Source organism: Marmota flaviventris, chromosome X, assembly GCF_047511675.1.
Source record: "Marmota flaviventris isolate mMarFla1 chromosome X, mMarFla1.hap1, whole genome shotgun sequence".
NCBI lineage: Eukaryota > Metazoa > Chordata > Mammalia > Rodentia > Sciuridae > Marmota > Marmota flaviventris.
The window spans coordinates 62696186-62721848 of record NC_092518.1 but is presented as its reverse complement, the minus strand read 5'-3'; the positions used below and the strand labels follow the sequence as shown (position 1 = coordinate 62721848).

Here is a 25663-nt window from a genome sequence, read left to right as displayed (position 1 = left end):
TAGATTTTTTTGATGAAGACATGAATTGGTGTGAATATACTCTGTATACAACCGGAGATATGAAAAATTGTGCTCTATATGTGTAAAAACAATTGTAATGCATTCTGCTGTCATATATAAATGAAAAAAACTAGATGAATGGATAAAGAAACCATGGTCTATATACACAATGGTATATTACTCAGCATTAAAGTAGAATAAAATTATGGCATTTGCAGATAAATGGATGGAGTTAGAGAATATCATGCTCAGCGAAGTAAACCAATCTGAACAACGAAAAGCTGAATATTCTCTTGGATAAATGGATGCTGATCTATAATGCGGGGGGCGGATGGAAAAAATGAAGGAACATTGATTGGACAAAGGTGAGGGAAGGGTGGGGAGGGGCATGGGGGCAGGAAAGATGGTGAAATGAGATGGACATCATTACCCTAGGTACATGCATGACTGCACATATGGTACGACACTACATCACGTACAACCAGAGAAATGAAAAGTTGTGCTGCAAATGTGTACAATGAATCAAAATGCATTCTGCTGACATATATATACCTAATTAAAATAAATTAATTAATAAAAAATGAATGAAACAATACAACACAAACCCAAAATATAAAAATTCCAAAATCCTAATTCTTAAAAGACAAGGCAAGGAAAATAATTACATTGAAAAATGCTGGGCTGGGGTTGTGGCTCAGCGGTAGAGTGCTTGACTAGCACATGCAAGGCTAGTTTGATCTTCAGTTAGATCTGGGTTTGATCTTTAGTTAGATCTGGGTTTGATCTTCAGCACCACATAAAAATAAATAAAATAAAGGTATTGTGTCTAACTACATCTAAAAATTAAATATTTTAAAAAGAGATTCCTGGGAAAGCTGGGAATGGAACCACCATTTGACCCAGCTATTGCCCTTCTCTGACTATTCCCTGAAGACCTTAAAAGAGCGTACTACAGGGATACTGCCACATCGATGTTCATAGCAGCACAATTCACAATAGCTAGACTGTGGAATCAACCCAGATGCCCTTCAATAGATGAATGGATAAAAATAATGTGGCATTTATACACTATGGAGTATTACTCTGCACTAAAAAATGACAAAATCATGGAATTTGCAGGGAAATGGATGGCATTAGAGCAGATTATGCTAAGTGAAGCTAGCCAATCCCTAAAAAACATATACCAAATGTCTTCTTTGATATAATGAGAGCAACTAAGAATAGAGCAGGGAGGAAGAGCAGGAGGAAAAGATTAACATTAAACAGAGACATGAGGTGGGAGGGAAAGGGAGAGAAAAGGGAAATTGCATGGAAATGGAAGGAGACCCTCATTGTTATACAAAATTACATATAAGAGGTTGTGAGGGGAATGGGAAAAAAAAAACAAGGAGAGAAATGAATTATAGTAGATGGGGAAGAGAGAGAAGATGGGAGGGGAGGGGAGGGGGGATAGTGGAGGATAGGAAAGGTAGCAGAATACAACAGTTACTAATATGGCATTATGTAAAAATATGGATGTGTAACCGATGTGATTCTGCAATCTGTATTTGGGGTAAAAATGGGAGTTCATAACCCACTTGAAACTAATGTATGAAATATGATATGTCAAGAGCTTTGTAATGTTTTGAACAACCAATAAAAAAAGGAAAAAAAGTGCTAACAATGAGAAAAAATAAACCAAAGTGTATATTGTATCTATGTCCCTGAACCAATCTGCACATCAAGTAGGCATACATGCACATGTGTGTGCATTTGTACACACAAACGCACACAAGAGGAAAAAAAGAAAATTTTTCTTAATGAAACATGATGGAATCATCTCCACCACAGTGGTCAAAATATTTGATGAGAGGGGATAGTTATTGTTTATACCTGATTGTCGGTATTTCCATTATTTCTTGACCTATGTACTGAGAGCAAGAGTAAGGGCTGGGGGTGGGGTCGTGGCTCAGTGGTAGAGCACTTGCCTAGCATATGTGAGGCACTGGGTTCGATCCTCAGCACCACATAAAAATAAATAAAATACAGGTCCACTGACAACCAAAAACAAAACAAAAAAAAAAAAAGAGTAAGGGATGGGGTTTTGGGGGGTTAACTCCTTCTTTTTGTTGCTGTCTGAACTTGTTTTTGTTGCTACCAGTTGATGTGGCCTAAGCCTGAAGCTGGTTGAAATAATTTTCAGCTTCCTTCTTAACAGTATGAGAGAGGATGGAGCGGAATGTCAGCTGGAATTTTGTCTGCACAGAGCAAAAAAAGAGCAAGTCCAGGGCGGAGATGTAGTAGAGTTCTGAGTGCAGTTCTGGTGGGTAGGACTTTGGTCTTATCTGGCCTCCAGGGCTTTGTTGAATAATATGTGCTCTGGAGTGATTATATCAACACATCCCTAAGGATTAGGAGTTTCTGATCTCCATCAGGGTTCTGGATCTCAGGAGCCTTCCAGGAATTCTACTTGTGGGGCAGGGAAGCCAATCCTCCGCACACTCTGCTGCCTAGGGACACAGCCTTTCCAGACTTAGTCCCTAAGTGTATGCACACCCACCTGTTCAAATCCCAACCTGCTTCAGCTGTTCACAGGAGCTATCAGACTCAAAGGAGAAGTGAGTTGGGCTCCCCTTTGCTTTTCTGACTTGAATACCCTGGGTATAATCTTCTCAGTTTCTGTGCTCTTGTTCTACATCCTAGGCCATAAGGCAGGCACTTGCTGGGACAATATGGCAGTGCTTGCTATGATTTCCTGGCTCCACGTCAGCAGCTCCAGCATGACCACTTTAAGATGGCTCCCACTTTAATTCTCCACAGCTAGTTGGGCCACACAGAGCACTTTTCAAGCATTAGTGCACAGGGCAGCCTCTGGATTGGCTAAATTCAGTCCTCTTTACTGGTCTCAGGTTTTTCCATACCAAATCTGTCTTTCCCTCTCTGTTCTCTCTCCCTCTGTGGTGAATCACCACTGCTACAGCTGCTGGTGCTGCTGCAACCAGCTCAGCTCCAAAGTACTTTTTCTTCTTTCTGAGTCTCTGAGACACTGACTATCCAATATTGAATTTAATGAAGTCCCTTTCACCCACCTCACAGTACTTCTGCTGCCTGAATCCCAAGCCATGGAGCAACTTGGAATGCAGCCTTCCTCAAGCCCTCCATCTTTTTTGTGGGGGAGGGTACCAGGGATTGGACTCAGGGGCAGGTGGCCACTGAGATCCCCAGCCCTATTTTATATTTTATTTAGAGACAAGGTCTCGCTTAGTTGCTTGACACCTTACTTTTGCGAAGGCTGGCTTTGAACATGCAATCCTCCTGTCTCAGCCTCCTGAGCTGCTGGGATTATAGGCGTGTGCCACTGTTCAGGCTGGACCCCTCCATCTTGAATCTCCAAATGACCTGTCTTAAAGTTAACTGATTCTTTTCTCTTTTATTAGATTCTGATGTTATATATATATATATATATATATATATATATATATATATATATATATATATATATATATATTTTTTTTTTTTTTTGTATCAGGGATTGAACCCAGGAATGCTTAACCACTGAGCTATATCCACAGACCTTTTTATATTTTATTTTGAGCTAGGGTCTCACTGAGTTGCTGAGGCTCACTAAGTTGCTGAGGCTGGCTTTGAGTCACGAACCTCCTGTTTCTGTTTCCCAAGCCTCTGGGATTACAAGCATGTGCCACCACCCCTGGCCAGATTCTGATATGATAACTGTGTAGGAGTTTCAATGCAGTTATTTCATTTTTTAGCCCAAAAGTTTTCTTTATTTCTTTTTTACAGAATTCTTTCTCTTCATTATTTTTTAATTTTGGTCACATATTATTTTCCTGAATTTCTTTAGCTCTTTGAACATATTTAAGGCAGTCGTACAAAGATTCTGTCTCATACATTTGATCCTTTTTCTCTTAGATGATTTCCAGAGATTTATTTTTTCCCTTTCAATGGGTTGTATTCCTTTTTCTCTCTGTGTCTTAATGTCTGCCTGTATATCTATCTGTCTACCTATTATCTGTTTATTCATCTATATCTGTACATTAAAAAAAAAAAAAACCTCACCTTTCAGAATTCTCAGAATGCCTCCTTACAGGAGTACACCTTTATTAAGTAGCAGGTTGTTTTATTAGCCTTGGAATTGACTCACCATGTAGACTTATGGTCTTCTCAGGCCTTTCCTGAGCATGCAGCATGCACTTTCCTTGGCCTTTATGTGTTCTTTTATCTAGTTTTCCCCATATAAAAGATTACTTTCAGGTAGTGTCTTTTTTTTACATTTTTTTAATTTTTAAATTGATTTTTTAAAAAATAAAATGACAGCGGAATGCATTACAATCCTTATTACACATATACAGCACAATTTTTCATATCTTTGTATATAAAGTAGGTTTAAACCAAATTAATGTCTTCATACATGTTCTTTGCATAGTGATGTCTATCACATTCCACCATCCTTGCTAACCCCCTGCCCCCTCCCTTCCCCTCCCACCCCTCTACCCTATCTAGAGTTCATCTATTCCTCCATGCTCCCCCTCCCTACCCCACTATGAGTCAGCCTCCTTATATCAGAGAAACATTCAGCATTTGTTATTTTTGGGATTGGCTAACTTCACTTAGCATTATCTACTCCAACGCCATCCATTTACCTGCAAATGCCATGATTTTGATTTTTTATTGTGCTGCATAACATTCCATTGTGTATAAATGCCACATTTTTTTATGCATTCATCCACTGAGGGACATCTAGGTTGGCTCTACAGTTTAGCTATTGTGAATTGTGCGCTATAAACATTGATGTAGCTATGTCCCTGTACTAGGCTGTTTTTAAGTCCTTTGAGTATAGACCGAGGAGATGGATAGCCGGATCAAATAGTGGTTCCATTCCCAGTTTTACAAGGATTCTCCATACTGTTTTCCATATTGGCTGCACCAATTTGCAGTCCCGCCAGCAATGTATGAGTGTACCTTTTTCCCCACATCCTCTCCAACACTTATTGTTGTTTGTCTTCATAATAGCTGCCATCCTGACTGGAATGAGATGATATCTTAGAGTAGTTTTCATTTGCATTTCTCTAATTGCTAGTGATGATGAACATTTTTTCATATATTTGTTGATTGATTGTATATCCTCTTCTGAGAAGTGTCTGTTCTGATTCTTCACCCATTTATTGATTGGGTTATTTCTTGTTGTATTTTTGTTGTTGTTTTGGTGCTTAGCTTTTTGAGTTCTTTATATACTCTAGAGATTAGTGCTCTATCTGATGTGTGAGGGGTAAAAAAATTGCTCCCAAGATGTAGGCTCTCTATTCACCTCAGAGATTATTTCTTTTGCTGAGAAGAAACTTTTTAGTTTGAATCCATCTCATTTATTAATTCTTCATATCAATTCTTGCGCTACAGGGGTCTTATTAAGGAAGCTGGGGCCTAATCCCACATGATGGAGATTTGGGCCTACTTTTTCTTCTAATAGATTTAGTGTCTCTGGTTTTATTCCTAGGTCCTTGATCCACTTTTAGTTGAATTTTGTGCATGGTGAGAGATAGGGATTTAATTTCATTTTGTTGCATATGGGTTTCCAGTTTTCCCAGTACCATTTGTTGAAGAGGCTATCTTTTCTCCAGTGCATGTTTTTGGCACCTTTGTCTAATATAAAACAATTGTAATTTTGTAGGTTAGTCTCTGTGTCCTCTATTCTGTACCATTGGTCTACCAGTCTGTTTTGGTGCCGATACCATGCTGTTTTTGTTACTATTGCTCTGTAGTATAGTTTAAGGTCTGGTATGGGGATGCCACCTACTTTACTCTTCCTGCTAAAGACTGCTTTAGCTATTCTGGGTCTCTTATTTTTCCAGAAGAATTTCATGATTGCTTTTTCTATTTCTATGAAGAATGTCATTGGGTGTTTGATTGGAATTCCATTAAATCTGTATAGTGCTTTTGTGTTTTTTGCATTAAATCTATATAGTGCTTTTGTATTTTGAATTGCATTAAATCTGTATAGTGCTGCTTTTTGGGGTCTTAACTCTTATATTGTATTTTACTACCATTACTTTTATTGCCTCTTATAGCTGTGGACCTGTAGACCCCTGCAGTTTTCATGAACTGTATTCACTGATTTCCATACCTTTTTGAGCCTAAGATCTGAACTCTTTTATTTAGGCAACCTGAGCTCCATGTTAGGCAACACAGACTGATCCCTCTGACTACCCTTAGATAGGTAAGAATATTGAAAATTAGTTCTGCTCTGTTCTCTATGGTTTTAGGGAGGACTAGGTACCAGACTACTGCTTTCTCAAAATGACATCACACCAGAGAATGTGTGGATTAAGAGTGTGTAAAAATTTCATGCATTTTCCCAGTGATTTTGTTTTATACTGTGAATTTTTCTTTTTTTTTTTAAAGAGAGAGAAAGAGAGAGAGAATTTTTTAATATTTATTTTTTAGTTTTTGGCAGACACATCTTTGTTTGTATGTGGTGCTGAGGATCGAACCGGGCCGCACACATGCCAGGCGAGCATGCTACCACTTGAGCCACATCCCCAGCCCGTGAATTTTTCTTGATTGGGCATTTGCTTAATTGCTATAGATCTTTGACTGATTTCTAGAACTCTTTAACAGTTGTTTTTTCCTGTATTTTGTTTTAAAAAAATGCTTCTGTCAGGCAATGAGTGCCTGGATCTTCTTAGTCCACCATCTTTCTTTAAGCTTTTCTCTTATTGATCTTTGAAGGATAATTTCATTGGATACAGAAGTCTAGATTGGTGTTTTTTTGTTTTTTTCTTTCAATGCTTCATTTTGATCTAGTTTCTTTCTAATGGCATGGGGACTTTTAAGAGAAGTCTGCAAGTATTATTGTTCTTCCTACTAAGTTATTTTCCCCTCTGGCTCCTCTCAATATTTTTTTGTCTTTAGTTTGAATATTTGATATAGCTAGCTAGATTTTTTTTGTACTGGGGATTGAACCCAGGAATGCTTAACCACTGAGAAATCTCCCCAGCCCTTTTATATTGTATTTAGAGACAGGGATTCACTAAGATGCTTAGAGCCTCACTAAGTTGCTGAGGCTTGCTTTGAACTCGTGACCCTCCTGCCTCATCCTCCCTAGCCACTGGGATTATAGGCATATACCACCATGCCAAGCCCTAGGTAGATAATTTAATATTTATTCTTATTGGTGTTCTTTGAGCTTCCTGGATTTATGGCTTGATATCAGTCATTAATTTTGAGAAATTGTAAATCATTTTTGCTTTAAATTTTTGTTTGTTTCTTCTCTTTCTGGTACTCCCATGACACCTTTAACTAATGTAATTCTTCGTTACATAAAGTTTTGTTATAAATTTGGAATTGTCTCACTGTTCTTGGGTATCCTGTTATATCCTTTCCATTTTTTCTATCAAGAATGAATTTTAGTTTTGAAAGGTTCTATTGAAATCTCTTCAAGCTCACTGCTTCTTTCCTGGTGACGAATCAATTGATGAGCCTATAAAAGTTGGTCTTCATTTCTATGAAATTATGTATTATATGTAGCATTTCATTTTAATACTTTCATTTTCATTGATCTGTTATTACATGTTGCCCATGTTTTTCAATAGTGCCCTTTGTATATTAATCATAATTATTTTATATTCTCTGTCAGATAATTCTAACACCTCTAACACCATACTAAGTTGTTTCTGAAACTTGCTTTATCTATTTATACTGTATTTTCTATATTGTGAAATTTAGTCTTTTAATACACATTGTAATGTTTTGCTAGAAAGCCGGACATGATATGCTGGGTAAAAGGAACTGAGATAGGCTTTTACTGCAAGGTTTTGTGTTTATATAGCTAAGGGTTAGACTGTGTTTACTGTTTCCTGTAACTGTAGGTGTCAGAGGCTAAAATTTCCTCTGATGTCCTTTTTTTTCCTCCCCTGTTGTCTTTTGGGTTTTCTAGGGACTTATTTTTAAATAAGGTCTGTGGTATGCAGTTTTCTTCAGTTATATTCCCCTGTTATTATACAGGAGTATAATTGATATGGTGGTAAGATATGGAAGGAATAGAAATGTTCTACTGTCCTACAATTAGATCTCAGCATTTTAGTGAGCTTATGCCCCTGGGCTGCTGTGACTTTCAGAAACGTTTCACATTTCCCCCCATCTTTCTTATAGAGTTAGAAATCTCAGGGGCTTAGAGTTGTCTATTTTTCTTCCCCACATAGGAAGGAACAGAGGGAGCTGGAATTGGGTATTACCTTTCCCCTATCTGTAATACTAGAAAGGACTGGAGTTGGGTGTTTCTCTTCTCCCAGTTCAGTTTGGCTCTAAACTTATGTTCTGGTGAAATAGTTTCTTCTAAGGGCAGGCTTTCTCTTGCTGGAAGCATGAAGAGATTTTTCTTCATCCTCTGTTATGATTATTTGGTAGGGTTCCTAGTGTAAAAAAAAGTCACAAAACTGTGGACTCTCCCCTAAGACTGAGTCCTTTAGAGGGTTTTTTATTTGTTGTTATTTTTTTAAAAAAATCGACACAATTTTATGTATTTATCATTAACATCATGAGGTTTAAAGAATGTATGTGTATACATATATCTATACATACACACACATATACACATACACATATACATTGTAAAATGGTGAAATATAGGTAATTAACAAATATATTACCTCACATAGTTATTATTATTATTATTATTACTGCTGAGGATCAAACTGAGGACCTTCCATATGCTAAGCATGCACTCTACCACTGAGCTATACATCCAACCCTTAGTTATCATTTTTATGGTGGGAACACAATTCTTTTTATTTTTTTCAAGAATACAGCATATCATTATTAACTATACTGACTATCCTGTACAATAGAGCTCTTGACTTGAAATGTTATTTTTTCTTCTTAACTCAAGTGTGTCCACATGCCAAATCTCCAATAATTCTTTAATTAAAGATTAAGCTGTTATACTCTGGTACTAGTTCTTGTTGGAGAGATCTGCTCATGGATTTCTAATCTGGTAAATTCTTCTGTGCTTTCTCTATCTCTCCAATTTCAGGGGCAATAGTTTTTCCTGTGAACTCAATTCTCTAATGGACTTAAGAATTAAGTTAATTTCCTTTGTTTAGCTCTTATTTGAATAAGAGTGCAAGTTCCAAACTTTTTACATGCTGAACTACAAACAGGAAGTCCTTTGATGTGATTTTCAATTTCCTTTGAGACCTGGTGGATTATGTAGAAATGTCTATAGAGATTTTTACTATTATCTGTTATCAATTTCTAGTTTTAGCATATTGTGGTCATAATGCGTAGTCTGTATCATCAGCCGGCATGATTATCATTCCTTTAATTGTTCTATCAGAGCTTGAAAAAAAATATGTATTCTGCTATTGTTGGGCATAATGGTCAATATATATATATATATATATATATATATATATATATATATATATATATATATATATTAGATCCTGTTAGTCCATTGTATTTTTCAGCTCTATAGCTTTGATGATTTTCTTGTAGTTTTATCAGTTGCTGAGAAGTGAATGTCAATGTTCCCAACTATAACTGTGGGTTTTTCTATTTCTCATTTTACTTCTCTCAGTTTGTCACCTGGAATTAAAGGTTCTATTGCTTATCACTTTACTAAGCTAGGGAGACAGAAGTTGGTGAAAGAAAACAGGTTTATTCAAGCCAATTTGAGGAAGTTCGAGATATTTTGTGTCTCAAACCTTCATCTTGGAAGTGGGGACACAAGGGCAAATAACAGCTTTTTAAAGAGTAAAGTGTACAGTGGAATAAAAGGCAGGAAATATATACATAGGTTTAGCTAAGCTATCCTGGTCAGAAGTATGTCATAGTTTGTTTCATTAATGTTCATTCAGGCCAGGGGATAACTTTCTCAGTTTCTGTGCTCAGCATGAGGAAGCTGCAGATGCAAAAAAGCAGTTATTAGGTAGTTGGGAAGCAACATTAATTTCAAAGGGCTGTTATAAATTTTTGTTTTACATATTTTGAGTTTCTGTTGTTGGTTTTGTACTCATCTTAAGATCATTAGCTCTGTCTGGTGGATTTATCCTATAATCATTGTTGTCCCTTTTTCTAGTAATTTCCTTTCCTTTAGTGTATTTTTATTAGATATCAATACAGGAATCTTTAATGATTTTCTTATATATTATATACAATTACAATAGTATTTTTTTTGTGTGTGTGTGTGTGTGTGTGTGGTGCTGCGGATTGAACCCAGGGCCTTGTGCATGCGATGCAAACACTCTACCAACTGAGCTATATCCCCAGCCCTAGGGGTTTCTTTTTAATCCATTCTACAAATCATTGTCAATATTTGTTTTTGTTCTTGCCTTCCTGTACATTACTTGAACATTTTTAGGATCCCATCTTGATTTATAGTGTTTTATTAGTGGGTGTATTTGTATCATTTTGTGATGGTTGTAAAATGATGAAAATATATGTATGTGATTTATCACAGTCTGAGTACTAACATTTTACCACTCTTTGAAGTATAGAAAACTTAAATCCATTTAGGTCCCATTCTCCTCCCTACTTTTAAAATTATTATATGGCATTTCAGTTTTTAATCAATTATGATTTATAAAACTACTTTCGTCAGCTGTGGTTCCAATGGAAGTTTAGTTTTTAGAAATTTTTGGGTGCTATTTTGGTCTAATTTGTTTATCTGGTTATCACTGGGGTTCTTCCTGTTTTCTGCTGTGTAGCCTGAGGGGAAGGAAGGCCTTTCTTTGTCTCAGTGTTTCTTGGTCAGGGATGGGGTTCTCAGTACTGTGGGGACAACGAAGTCCCATGTCTGGTCCTGTTTAACAGTTTGGAGATGGAGAGGATTCCCTAAATGAGTGCTTATTGTGGCAGAGCCTCTGTTGCTGATGTCTTCTGGTTGTCCCATGTTTCTAGGTGGGAAAGGGTAGAGATGGAAAGTTTTTCACTGTTTTCAGTGTGGGTGGTGGAGGCATTGATCAATCCCCCTTGCTGATGCTGCTGGCTTCTCTATGTAGGGAAGAGTCCTTGGATTTGGTGGAGGAATGAGCCTTTGATCTGGGGGAGGGCTGCCTTCTATTGTTATATTGGATATCAGGAAAATCCCAACCTGGATTACTTTCTGTCTGGTGATACAGAAAGCAATCCAGATGGGTATTTCCTTTAGGGTTAGATTTCCTTTAGGGTTAGGTTAGATTTTACCCTGCTGCTATGTTGTTACTCCAGTCCTAGGGTCCCAAACCAGTTCTCATTCTTACCACTTTCATTTTGGAGTTTTCTTTTAGCTGCCTCTTGAATTACTCCTGGACTTCATAACTGTATTTAGTGGGAAGGAACAGGAGAAATGAATGTATACTTTCTTGTTTGTACTGGAGGTTCAATCAATATGATTTAATAGTATGATATTCTGAAGAGAGACACTATGTTTGTTAAGTACTAGGTTCCAATAGCTTATATACTAGCTTAGTAACTTGACACAGAACTTCAGCTATTGTACCCATTTGAGGGGATGTATGTGTGTGTGTGTGTGTATTCACATATACACACACACACAGGCACACACATCCTTGCTTATATATTTGGAGATACACACACACACACACACACACACACACACACACACATCCTTAAAGCCTGGAAGATGAACCACTCAATAGGGAGTTAATATATTTTCCTAGAAATCATCGAGTTCAAACCACCTGTTTTACATATAAGGCAACAGAAGCCTAGAGAAATGATGGAGCCTTTTAAATGTACTATGACATGTACCTAGACGTGTGATTCACAAATGCCCAAGTGATATATTCCCCTGAAATCTAAAGGACACTGCCAATTCTTATCTTTTCACTTGCTTCTGTATGGTAGTTCTAGTTCAGTTGGACAGAATTTTTAGACTGAAACAAACATCTCCAATTTATATTTGAAAAATACCTCCAAATTTACAAAGGAATTTTGCAGTTATAATTTCCCTTGGTTGTGAAAATCACAGGATGAAACTAGCAGGATAGAGATTATTCTTACTTCAGAAATAAAGAAACACAGCAAGTTGGGAGTTTGAGACTCAACCAGAAGTGATTCCTCATTTAGGGAATTCTCTTGACCCTTTTCCCCTATGAAACAAGGCCTTTAAGGAGTTACAGGAGACTATGGACTAAGTTGATTTCAGGGTTCCCAGCTTGCCATGCCTTTGGCCACAGTTAAAATAGTGGGTTACCTGGGGACTGTACAGTGAAGAGATTCCAAGTTCAGCCTCACATTCTGTGTAAAGTATGATGAAAAATTGGAACTCAAATTATGGATTTTTTTTTGTTAAAAAATCCTCTCAGAATGGATGAAATTAACCATCTGTATAGGTCACTTCAGGTAAGAGGATGTCTCAAGTTAGTAAGTCCTGTGATGTCAACAAAGGTATGTGGCTGACATTAACACTCCACAGATTAAACTAGTCCATATACATGAATCCTACTCCTAAAGCTGCCTGATATATACATCCCAGAGAGAAGTCCAGTTGCTTCACTTTAGTTTGTATCTCTGGCTTGTCATGTCTAAAAGTCTTCATGACACTTTGCTACATTTCCATGAAGAAAAATAGGATATATTCATGGAGGCAAATTGAAATTTGATATAGAAGACAATCATAACCTTGTCAGTAATAAGGGGATGATTGAATAAACTATAGCTTATATAGTGAAATATTTTGTGACAATTAAAAAGAAGAGACTCATATTTATTGAAATGAAAAGATGTTCAAAATTGTGAGACTATTATATGATTGTACAGTATGCTCCTATTTTGTTTCTCTGTATATACATATGGATTTATCTCTGCATAAAGGAATTATTACTTTTTTCCAGTTCACCAATTTCACAAACTTCTACAATGAACACAGATATTTTGGTTAATTATAAAAAAATCATAGCCTTATCCATTATGTTATAACCATCTTGTATCGTAATCTGTTTAAAGACAATATGTCAAGAGTAGGAAGGGAGCTAAGTGGAGCTGAGGAAAAGGAATTTGTCAGTTTAATCAGTAGCATCAGGGCTGAAAAGTAGGAAGAGGCTAATGTTTTTTGACTTTTTTAAGTTCCAGGGAATTTACATGGTTACTTTATATGTTAGCTCAGTAATCTGCACAATTGTCCCATATGGTAGACACATTTCTCCCATTTTATAGATGAGGGCTTTGAGATTCACAGCTAGGAATTGACTTGGAATAGGCCATATAGCTAGTAAATGGCAGAGCCAGACTAGAACTCAAGTTTCTGTGTTCCATATAGGAGACCCTAGACATGAGATTCCTAGAGAGAAAAGCACTGCTGGGGAAGCAGGGGGTTGGGGGACTCTTTTGAGGCCTAGAGGAAAGAACTCCTGAGTTGTGAGGCCCCATGTATGAGAATTCTTGCTGGAGGCTCTAAAGAGAGATGAAGCGCCTGGTCCTTCAACATTTCTGCTCCCAATGTGAACAAAACGGCTCGTGCTCCATTAGCATGCTTTTGTGAATTAAGGCAGTGTTGGTCTTGTCTTCACAGAGGGTCCATGACAGAACCTGCCCTCCCCAGTGCTGTTCAGAACCAGGTTCCCTCTCTGATGCCTGTCATATCTTAATTTAACATCAACAGGGCATATTTGAACCTACTTATAGATTCTGTTTGTAAGGTGGTTCATCTGGTGAAGCTAGTCCACGGTACCAATTGGGGGAGGTTTTGCCACTATTTCTTTTATTTATGGCAAATATACAGCAACTTCTCACACACAAAAGATTGAAGGTTTTTAATTTTGGACAAAAATATAAACAAACCAAACATTTTCAAAGTGGAACACAACTGCAGAGAGGGGCCAGTGAACTCTGTGGCACTAGACAAAACAATTGGCAGTGAACATCCTGACTGGTTCACATATTCATACCCCAACTGTACAACAAACAGCTCAGGATAATACACAACAGGAAGGTTAAAATCAATCATTACACTACTATATCTTGAAAAATTCAAATTTGAGCTGATGTGACTGTCATTCTATAAATCTGAAGCTAATGAAAAGTCAGCTCCTCAAAGAACCTACATAGAATTCTGAATTACACTTGAGTTGCTTGATGTCCACACTATGTGGCTGACATTAACACTCCACAGATTAAACTGGTCATAAATATGAATCCTACTCCTAAAGCTGCCTGATATATACATCCCAGAGAGAAGTCCAGTTGCTTCACTTTGGTTTGTATCTCTGGCTTGACATGTCTAAAAGTCCTCATGACACTTTGGTGGACAATATAAAAGTTGAAAGTTTAGCACTAAATTTTTTTTTATTCATGAACAAATTTTCTTCACCTGAATGTCCAAATGACCATGAGAGCAGATGCTACTAAAGTTAAGTAAACACATACATATACAAATAGTCATACTATGAGTTATATTCCAAAAGGATTGAACTTGGTAGCTGTTTGTAAGCCGGAGGCACTGTTAAACAAGAATACAGAACATTCTCTGTTTCAGAATTAGGATATGTTCTCTGCATTCCCACTGGTACATACAAAAAATGCAAACCACCTTGTCTGTAAATATGAGTGAGGTGGACACTTGTAGATCCTTTATGTATGAACTGACATGGCCAATTATCTGTGACATGTGACTAGAGATATGTGTCCTTGAACAGTAATCATCTAGTGATTTTGGTGTACATATTCTTACCTGACTGATAAGGGGCCCAAAGATACTGCAGCTCCAGAAGCAAAGAAGAGGCTCAGAAATAATCTGCTTTGCGCACATTTTAAGGAAGAAAATGCCACCCACCATCCTTGCCTCTCTAAAAGTAAAGAAAACCCTGCAGCATAGAAAACTATGGATGGAAATCACTATTCATAGCATTCTTGAATTTCTATCAGCGTAAATAAAGGATAGCCTTAAAGAAAATATATCAGTCACAGCACTTCCTGGAAAAGATCATTTTTGGACTTTTTTGCAAGTAATAATATTTTAAGGAGCACATGAAATCTTAACTGGCCAGTTGCATTTCTGTATGACCCTCTCTTCTCTCCCAACAAACTTCTCCACTAACTGGGATTCTGTGATGGCTGGTGTAGGGTCCTCTAAAAAGAGTATAAAACCATAAAAATGGTTGAAAGGCATAAAAACACTGGAAAAAAATAAGCTTCTAGTTCATTCCCAAAGCTTTAGAAAACACTGAGGGACAGGGTGCTAGAGTTAACATGGGAGCTACTGGTTGTTCATAGGCCAACTTCTGAACATTATTTGTTCAGCCTCTGCAAGACACACAGGGCTAAATTAGCTTCCTTCAAAGCACAGTTGTCTTTTGTGAATTCAAGTCACAAATCACATATCATGTAACACACTTTTACTTGCACTGACATCTAAAGGAGATGTGGACTACCATGAATGGGTGACAGTACCACTACTTCCTATTTAAGAGGAAGGCATATACTTTCAGTTCCACAGCTGGAGAATCAGAGAAGATATCTTTTATATGGCTAGGAAAGTAGTATTTCCCCCTTGGAAAAACCTCTGTGTTGCCATCAAGTACTTCAAAAACAGAATTACCTTTAAAAGGATAAGAGTCCTTTATGATCCCAAATCTTTCCCCTTTTCCTTTATGTGTTGGTGTTTTCTGACAGGCCATCTATTTATTCACATCATATAAAAAGATAATGCCATAGGAAAAAAAACTTAAGGCTTAAGCCATGTCTATTTTCTTTTAAAATGTTTATATCAAAAGTCATTTCTAGATTTGGCAATTAGAAGAAAACAACCAGATTTGGTTGAAATCGGTATCAGCTTATATCCTCCATAGAATTCTGAGAAGAAGAGGTATGAGGATGGGGGAAAGTTTTGGTATGGATATTAAATCACTGGGAACTAAGAGAGAAAGTAAGAACAATCTTTCTAAGTATAAACCTATATAGAACATGGTCAACCCCTTTTGAGGGAAATAATTTTCTTAAGGGTAATTTACATTTTCCTACATAACTGTTTGAAGAAAGGACACTTTATAAAATACTCTCATAGAAAGATTCTCAAATGACATATGAAAACCTAACAATATTAAGAAAAGTGTGGTGTTTTAAAAAAAGCTAGTATGTAACAAAGATATGACACGAGTACCCTAGGTTATTAACCTCTCTTTCAGCTAAATCCAGGCCACACTTAAATATTTATGAAAAGCACCTTTTAAAAAGACTTGTATCCCTTTAGATGGAAATGTTCAGAAAAGGTCTCACTTCATGTGATGTGTGAGGTGCATCGCAGACAAAAGGTAGTCCATGCATATTGGCAGGCAATGGCAACTGACTTGGTGATAAGTAAACATAATTTCTAAGGTGATATACCAAAGATACATGTGCCATACACATGCACCATAAGTTTTACATTCTTGGTATTAGTTCTAGACAGTTTCAGTTTTTCTTTCATACACTGGACCCTATTCCTGAATTTCTTCTTTAAAACAGCTGTTAGCTGTTACTTAAGTTTGTTATTTAGGATTACTGTATTTATTTTGTGATAAATATATCATGTCATTAATTAAGTAAAGAATTAATGAAGTTTTTGAAAGGGTGTTCATGCAGAACCTGAGCATGGTCAGCAGCATAGGAACTGAACCTGACGCACGCTTGGAAAAGATAAGCAGTGACCTTAGGCCTGTAAAACTTGTATGGGAAAGAGACAGAGGTCAGGTTAGTAGATGAGACAGTGGCAGGTGGTTTAAATGCCTTCCTATTTAAGTAGGGCAGTCATATGGGAATGGAATTTCTGCTTGGAGAACTGGAAGCGTAAGAGAGTGGGGGAAGGGGTCACATTTCTTTTTCAGCTTGTGTTATATGAGAATATGAAATGAAAGCCATTAATATATCATCTTTTCTAGTAACCCTGGCAATTTACTTCAGGAATTTCCACTTTATTCCTGGTCTCCTGAGTAGAGATAGCCATTGGGATTTTACCAGCAAATTAGTGTTTGGATTCCACTGAACATTTTTCTCTCAGATTTTCAAATCCAATTGTAAAACAAGGGAAGTAGTTGGTGATGAGAAAAAAATACAAAATTTTCACAAGGTTTTGCTTATATACAAGTGATAATGAGACATGTTGGTAAATAAAAACAACAACAAAAAGATAAAACAAATTGACTTCACAGATCTTGAGGCTGAAATTGATTCTATGGCCTTAGATAGTCAATGGAATAAGACAATTTTTGTAAAATTTTTGTTTTTGCTTTTGGAAACATTAGAGTTGCTATTTATCAATTCTGAGTTTAGAGTTGTATTGAAAAACCTTTTCACTATTGGATAGTTTTATTTTGGATCAAATAAATTATGTTGGAATAGTACCTTTTACAGGTCTTTGCAAATAAATTTGAGATCATAAAATACGTTTTGAAAGGATTTGCAAAGGATTTACATCTTGCCATTTTCCCATTTCCTCTGCCCCCTCAAAAACCTCAACAAGTTATAGCTGGTGTGTCATGCTAGTTAATGCACTAAAAATACAGGTTGAGATAAGGGAGAAAGCCCTGGGTGTAAAGCACGACTGGAATAGCCTCACTTGTGACAGACTGGTACTGTCATCCTTTTTGACAAATTCCTCCACAAAACCAGGGTTACATGTAGCTTCCACATCAAACTGATGTACAGAAATATAATTCCCCCAGAAGTAAGAAGCCAAATGGCAGCAGGCAACATTTGGTAATTTAGGTTGTATGAGCCAAAGACCAAATTATAGAAAGAAGGGGATCAGAGAAGATACATCTTGTTGCTTTAAAATTATATAATCAAGGCAACTATCAAGAAGAGGTAAGTAGAAAAATGGTCCCTATTTATGAATGGGAAAGACACAAATTAGAGTTCTTTAAATACACAGAATTAAAACAGCTACCAAGAGGAGGTAAATAGAAAAATGATTCTCATTTAAAATATGAAAAAAGACAACCAAAATGATTTCGAATTTTTCCTCTGAAAAGGAAAGTTGTTTTGGGTCCATCAAATAGCTCTATGTAAGAAATCAAGGAGCTACTCTGGTGACTGTCTTCTGCTATTTAATTACATACTTAAATTGAAAGGCACCTCTTTCTTTCAGAGAAAAGCACCTAATAATGTGATCCTTTAGATACTTTATGTATTCACAAATTGATTTGATAGTCAACAGAAATTGAATTTTTGAGCTGAAACCAGATACAGAGTACTTGGAATAGATAGTATGGTTAAAGATGTGGATTCCATTGGCCTTGGTAGTTCTGGAAATATTGACTATATGTAGATCATGATTAAAATTGCCTGAGGCCAAGTGGTAGAGAGCTTGCCTAGCATGTGTGAGGCAATGGGCTTGAGTCTCAGCACCACATATAAATAAAATAATGGCCAACTGACAATTATTTTTTTTAATTGCCTAAGGCCTACCCTACCCACCCCCAGCATGTGGAAATGGCAAAACTATGACTGAATATCCAATAGGGAAGATGAAAAACCAACAAATGTACCAACACCAAGGGGAAAATCTTGTGTTTAGACAACAAGAATATACCCTTGCCCATGGGAGTATGTGGACCAGCTCTAAGAATAGACTTTTTTTAAAAGTGTATAAGGTGAGAAACCTATGAGATTTAAAAAACAGTGCTGATTGTATCCAAAAATCCACAAGTTTTATGTAACATCTCCATAAGCAAAACAACTGGTCTTTATTTTAAAAATCCTGTGCTGGGGATGTGGCTCAAGTGGTAGCACGCTCACCTGGCATGCACGGGGTGCTAGGTTCGATCTGTAGCACCACATAAAAATAAAAAAAAAAATAAAGATGTTGTGTCCACCGAAAACTAAAAAATAAATATTAAAAAATTCTCTCTCTCTCTCTTGCTCTCACTCTCACTCTCTTTAAAAAAATCCTAAGAAGGGGCCTGTTTAAAAAAAAATCCCAGATAAGCACACAGACCATGTCTTAGACAGGGACAGAGCACTCAGATTATCAGTTGCTTTCTGAACTGATGCTGAGAATGCTATTAAGCAGTATTAACTCAGACCCTGTTAATTTGTAATTGATCATTTTAGCCTGTAATGGACTCAAATTTACCTACAGGATATCTACAATATAGCAGATTGGCTAGATGAGTATTATAATGAGACCAAGCTGGGGTGTGGGCTGGGGAGAGCAACTGTTATAGCTTAAGAAAACATTCTTTGTATATTTTAAACCTCCAAGCACCCATGCACTCATGCTAACAATTAAGGATCATTTTGATTTATTATCACACAAATGTTGGGGTCTCTATTGGCAATATTAGCATCCCATGACTAGGCATATCTGAGAGTACATTTTTATAAAATTCTGTAATTCAGTTGTCTGTTGCATAACATCTCTCTATCCCTTCAACTGGATTGTGATTTTCTACTGTGCTCTCAGGTTAGAGAAGCAAGGGTGGAAAGAGAGGCTGATTGTTAAGGAAAATAATATAACCAGCCTAATAAGCAGCTAAAGGGAAATATTTCTAAAGTTAAATCCCATTTTATAACAATAACATATTTTCTCATATTCTGGACTGCTTAACAACATGTGTATAGCGATCATTTAATCAGTAAAGGCCCTAAGTCTTTTTCCAGACTCTAAGTAGGAAAAAGGGTACCCTGGTCTCACACATTTAAACCAACCAGAAAAGCAGCATAGCCCTGTATGGAACAAAGATCTCTGTGGTTGCTACAGGTGCCCCTAGCAGAGAAGCATATGAGTAGCTAGATCACTGTTGCTTAGAGTAGCCTGACTCCTTGGTGCTGACCTTTGAGATATCTGTGTCTTCAGAGAAGCCCAAGTCCTCCATGGTGCCTATGCCATCAGAGAAACCCATGCCTCCAGAGAATCCCGTGGCCTCAGAAATATTCATTTTTCCAGGGATGTCAGTAACCTCAGAGATGCCCACATCTTCAGAGAAGCCCATAGCCCCAAAGATGCCCATATCACCAGAGATACCTGTGGCTGCAGAGGTGCCTATGTCTCCAGAGATGTGCACATCCTCAGAGATACTTATGGCCCTAAGGCTACCTATGATCCCACAACAGTCATGGCGGAGGTCTGTACACTGGCTTTTTGCTTGATCCATCTGAGCTCGGAGGCCTGCTTCCCTGGACAGAGTGCCATTCTCCATCAATGTATTTAGGTCTCCATCAATACCCATAAAGCCCAGAGGATTGGCCAAAGGACTTCCTAGATGCTGGCACAGTAAATTCCCTAATTGAGAGCAGGTACAGACCTCTTCTGGTGGCTCATCATGGGCTTTCAGTTTCTGTTTCAGGAGCAAGGAATGGTTGAAAAGAATTAGAAACAGGAAACAAAAATCTGGGCAAATATCACATCAACCAGCAAGGATCTTGCTGCTATCACTTTTATGGTAGAAAATTATTGTTTGCGCCCGCCCTCTCAAACATCTTTTCTTCATAACTTGTCATTGTGCTTTTAAAAAGTTCTATCAGAAAAGAAACTCAAAAGTCATATGTATAAAAGTTCTCTTTTATGATAAATATTATAAATTCAATTTATTTCTGGGATTGAGGAAGGCAAAGGAGAAGATCACTAATGTTACATGCCTCCATGTAAATAGGCACTTTACATAAAATATTTCCTTTCTATATAAGAAAATCATTAGTTTATTAAATAATACCTGTGTTTTACAAATGAGGAAACTGAGGCTCAGAGAAGTTAAAGCATGTCACTCAAATTCACTTATTTAGAAAGTGGAAAGTTGGGGTCTGACCCTGCATCTGGATCTTGGGGAAATGATTAGGTGGAACAAAGGGAATAAGTGACAGGGAAATCACATTGTCAGTTGTCATTCACCAATAGAATAACTATAACACCTTGAGTATACAATAAAATTGAGTATAACAATGAAATTGGTATATTTCCAATTAGGAAAATTGTTATCAAAGAAGATTTTTTTATTTCCTTCCCATGCAGACTGCAAACTCTGATCACTGAATAGCTGTATTATGTTTGTTGATTTGGCTTTACAATACCAGAAGAACCAAAGATGGACACTTGTTTTTAATTATACATTAAACACATCAACAAGGATCTCTTTTCAAAATATTCAAAATTCTGAGCTGCTTATGAAATCTAGGGTCCCTAAGGGTTTATTTGAAGGACAGAGGGGAGGGATACATTTTAGAAAAGAATTCTTGGAAAGGGTGTGTTGTTTAGGAACCTGGTGTGAACCCATTTAGGCCAGATAAGTCAGATATTTTTTTGCTCCATATAAGTAAGTGAATATCCTTTTATTGTGAAAATACATTTTTCACATGTGATTGTATCCAATTTTATTTGTGATTGTATCAGATCCCAAACTTTTGAAAGCATTCTTGGGCCCCAATAGCCAGCTACTTGGTTGCATTAAAAATAAACAAAAACAAAGGGGGAACTCAAGCATGATTTAAAATCATAGGAAACAAGCAGCTCTAAACAGAATTGAGAAGTAGGGAAATTTCTTAGGGTTTCTTCCTCCCCTTTTAATTATTCACAGACTTTTCCAAAAGGTCCCACCCAGAACAGTTATCCTTTTCTGAATCTAGCCCTCTCACTTATCCTTAACTGATTTCTCTGATTCCTGAGAGAGACTCATTCATTCCAGTAGGCTCAGATCACTCTGTGAAGTTTTCCTGTAAAGGTTACACACACACACACACACGTGTGTGTGTGTGTGTATATAGTGTGTGTGTGTGTGTGTGTTTTTAGGTTACTTTCTTTTTTCAATACAGAGAAGAAAAACTAAAATGGTGCTTAATATTATCACTCAGACAACTCTGTTGCTATGTTTTTAAAAGGCAATAAAACTGTAAAGATAGAAAATATAGAATACAATAAAATATAAAATGAAATGTTGAAATGAAACTATACAATACCTCTCTCCAAGGATTATCACCATTTTTATTACAAATCACTGTGATTTTATGAGTTCCAGTAAAATAAAAATTATATTCTTGTACAATAAGGCAAAAGCTCTTACTGGAGTTCATAAACTCATAGATGGGCTTTCAGAGTCTGTTGACCCCCTTAAATTATGCTTAAAATTGCATGTACTTGTATAATGCACGTATATACCAAAGTTTTCGAGGGAAATATCTGCCACTGTCTTCATATTTTAAAGGGGTGTAAGATTCAAAGAATCACTGTTGTAAAGTATTAATATATCAGTGTTCTATCCCTGAAAGTGAAAATATCCTTTAGACAGAGCATGAGGTAGTAGACAGGTGAAAGACTTTGCCAGTTAGAAGATGCAGGATAGACCCTAGTTTTCAACTTATAAGTATATGAATTTGAGTTACTTTAGTTCTCTAAATTTCTATTTCTTCTATAAACAGAAGCCATACCTAACAAGTTTCTTTAAAGGATATAAGGAAATACAATATATAAAGTGCCCCAAACTGATTTCTTGTTATTCCTTCTTGTTCCACCTAATCATTCTGTCCAGATACAAATAAAAAACCAATCTACTTGTTTAACTAGCTCATTGAGATAATTATCATGGTATGGAAACAAAAGGCATTATATCCTGAGCTTTTTAGACACAGGACACTTAGAAGTCAGAGAGTATAATAAGCCAGCCAGGTAGCATTCTATAAGTATCAATTCAACTCCAAACAGACTAGACCTACTAATAAGGGGCAAGAGAATCTCTTTTTTGAGACCATTCTCCTTACCTTTTCTAGTTCATACACATCTGCTTCAAGCATTGCTCTCTGTTTCTTAATTTCCAGGAGGCTCTCTAGCATACTCTGTTTGGGCTGCAGGCCTTTGTCAAAGCGGTTATACATCCCACACCAGAACCTTGAATAGACAAAAATAAAAAAAGAAAAGTGGGTTAGTGGGTTAGTTTAGCTGGAGGAACTGATTACCAACATTTTCATTTTGTAAAGAAAATATTAGGTGGGAAAATACGAAAGTAATATAATTTTGATGACCTTAAAGACAAGACATACTAATCCCCACTCCTAGCACAGTACTATAGGATACAGACAGAACTCCAAGTGTCAGCTTCTATCTGAGGAAAGAAGGAACTGGAGTACATATCTAATACTCCAACTTTTTTAGGAGCAACCTGAAAGACTGGATTTTTTTCTCAACTGTTTCAGAGAGCTGACTGGGTCTGGCATATGATATCCCACAGATGATAGAGAACAAAGTGGCAGCTTGAACTACCATGCAGGTATGCACCAAGGATCCTGCCCTGGGATTAAAAGCTCAAGAAAATGGGAATTGTTTAAAATCCTGGCTCCTAGCTTCTCTGAGGGGAGGAAAAGAGATAGATTATACAACCAGCATTCCAACTTCTCCAGGAGCTACTAAAGGAATGGCATCTGTATGAAAATGTGTCTAGGGGCACTGATGAAACTGACTATACTCTAGATATCTGGGGGCCGGCCACTAAAACAAAAACAATCGTTTAGACCACCACAAAGATTTAAGAGGTACACAGAAGTTCTGGCCTCACTGACTGATGAAGGTCTATACACAAATTGAAGAAGTAGGGATTTTTCCCCTAATGTGAGGATACGAAGATATTCAAGGAAAATAAAGAAAAAAGGCAAAAATCCAAACAAAGGAAATAGCTAAAACTCCAGAGACTGACTCTAATGAAGTGAAAATATATTAATTATACAAAAGAAAATTTAAAATAATAATTATATAAAGGGTCATAAGGATCTAGGGAACAATCCAAGAACAAAGTGAGCTTTTCAACAAAGAGAATAATTCAAAAAAGCAGAAGTCTTAAAGCTGAAGAATAGTTGAAATGAACAATTCAATATAGAAGTTCAACAACAGAATGGAAGAAGCAAAAGAAAGAATCAGCAAACTCAAAGACAGACTATTTGAGATTATCCAGTCAGGAGAAAAAAAAAAAAGAAAAAAAAAATGAAACAAAAAAGAGGGAAGACAGGGACTGGGGTTGTGGCTCAGTTGTAGAGCACTTGCCTGGCATGTGTTAGGCCCTGGGTTCAATCCTCAGCATTATATATAAATAAACAAATAAAATAAAAAATCCATTGGCAACTAAAAATATTTTTTTTTTAATAAAGAGGGAAGACAGGTTAAGGAACCTATGGAATATCATGAAGTGAACCAATATATGCATTATGGAAGTTTTAGGAGAAGACAGACCATATATTCAAAGAAATAATGGCTTAAACTTCACAAATTAAAGATCTTAGAAGCCCAAAGAACCCAAATAAGATGAACCCAAAGAAATCCATCAAATTAGGTTATATGCATTTGTCAATATGACAAAATGAACCCTAAAATTATGTATAACTATAGTGCACTAATAAAATCATTAAAAATGAAAAAAAGTCCACACTAGACATATGGTAATCAAATTGTCAAAAGTCAAAAGCAAAGAGGGATTTTGAAAGTAGCAAGAGAAAAAAATGACATATCTCATGAAAGAGAAACATCCATAAGATGTTTTTAGCAAAACTTAGCAGGTGAGAAGAGAGTGGGATTATATATTAAAAGTGCTGAAAGGAAAAAAAATAAAAACGGTCAACCAAGAATGCTATTGAGACAAAACTCTCTTCCAAAACTGAAAGAAAGAAAAATGGACAGGTGAGGTGGCATATGCCTGTAATCTCAGTGACTCAGGAGGCTGAAGCAAGAGAATTGCAAGGTTGACACCAGCCTGTTCAACTTAGCAAGACCCTCTTGAAAAATAAAAATAAAAAGGGAGAGGGATATAGCTTAGTGGTAGAATGCCCCTGGGTTCAATCCCCAGAGCCAGAAACAAAACAAAACAAAATAATTAAAAAATGGGAAAAAAGAGAGAAAGGAAGTACCTTTCACAGACAAATAAAAGCTGAGGGAGGGCTGGGGCTGTGGCTCAGCAGTAGAGCACTTGCCTAGCATATGAGAGGTGCTGGGTTCGGTCCTCAGCACCACATAAAAATAAATAAAATAAAGGTATTATGTCCAACTACAACTAAAAAATAATAAACAATAACAAGCTGAGGGAGTTATTACCATAGACCTTCCTTCTTTAAGTTGAAGTGAAAGAGAATAAGAAGGCATAAAACTTAGCAAAGGTAAATATTTAGACAAATATAGAATACTATATTATCTTCCTGTTGGTAAGTAAATTGCATTTAATTCTAGTATAAATTAAAAGAATAAATATTAAAATAAGTATAAACAATTAATAGACACAATTTACATTTAAATTTGGATACCAATAATATAAGAGTGGAAGAAAACTATATAATGTTGAAGTTGTTATTTGCTTAAAATAGACACATATTTTATGTAAACTCAATGGTTACCACAAAGAAAATACCTATGAGATAATTGTATATATGTGAGTTTGTCCCTGTGTTTTCTGTTCTATTCTATTGGTCTTCATGCCTGTTTTGGTGCCAATACCATGCTGTTTTTGTCACTATACCTCTGTAGTATAATTTAAGGTCTGATATTGTAATGCCTCCTACTTTGCTTCCTCCGCTAAGGATTGTCTTGGCTATTCCGGGCTTCTTATTTTTCCAAATGAATTTCATGATTGCCTTTTCTATTTCTATGAAGAATGTCATTGGGACTTGCACTGAATCGATGAAGCATTTCGGTAGTATACTTGACAAGGGTGACAAAAACACACCTTGGAGAAAAGATAGTCTCTTCATCAAATGGTGCTGGGAAAACTGGAAATCCATATGTAGTAGA

At 36.6% G+C, this 25663-nt stretch overlaps 1 protein-coding gene across 4 annotated transcripts in view; it reads right to left on the bottom strand.

Annotated features, from left to right (window-relative positions):
• Positions 1-25663, bottom strand: part of LOC114093088 (ankyrin repeat and SOCS box protein 12) — a 117510-nt gene that overhangs the window by 18490 nt on the left and 73357 nt on the right. For 3 of the 4 annotated variants that reach the window (XM_027935782.3, XM_071606746.1, XM_027935783.3), the window contains one exon: positions 22660-22786. In XM_027935782.3, coding sequence (XP_027791583.1) covers positions 22660-22786 — 127 coding nt within the window. Of the gene's footprint in view, positions 1-13733; positions 20250-22659; positions 22787-25663 lie in introns of those variants that run through there. The other variant, XM_071606745.1, reaches the window with a different exon arrangement.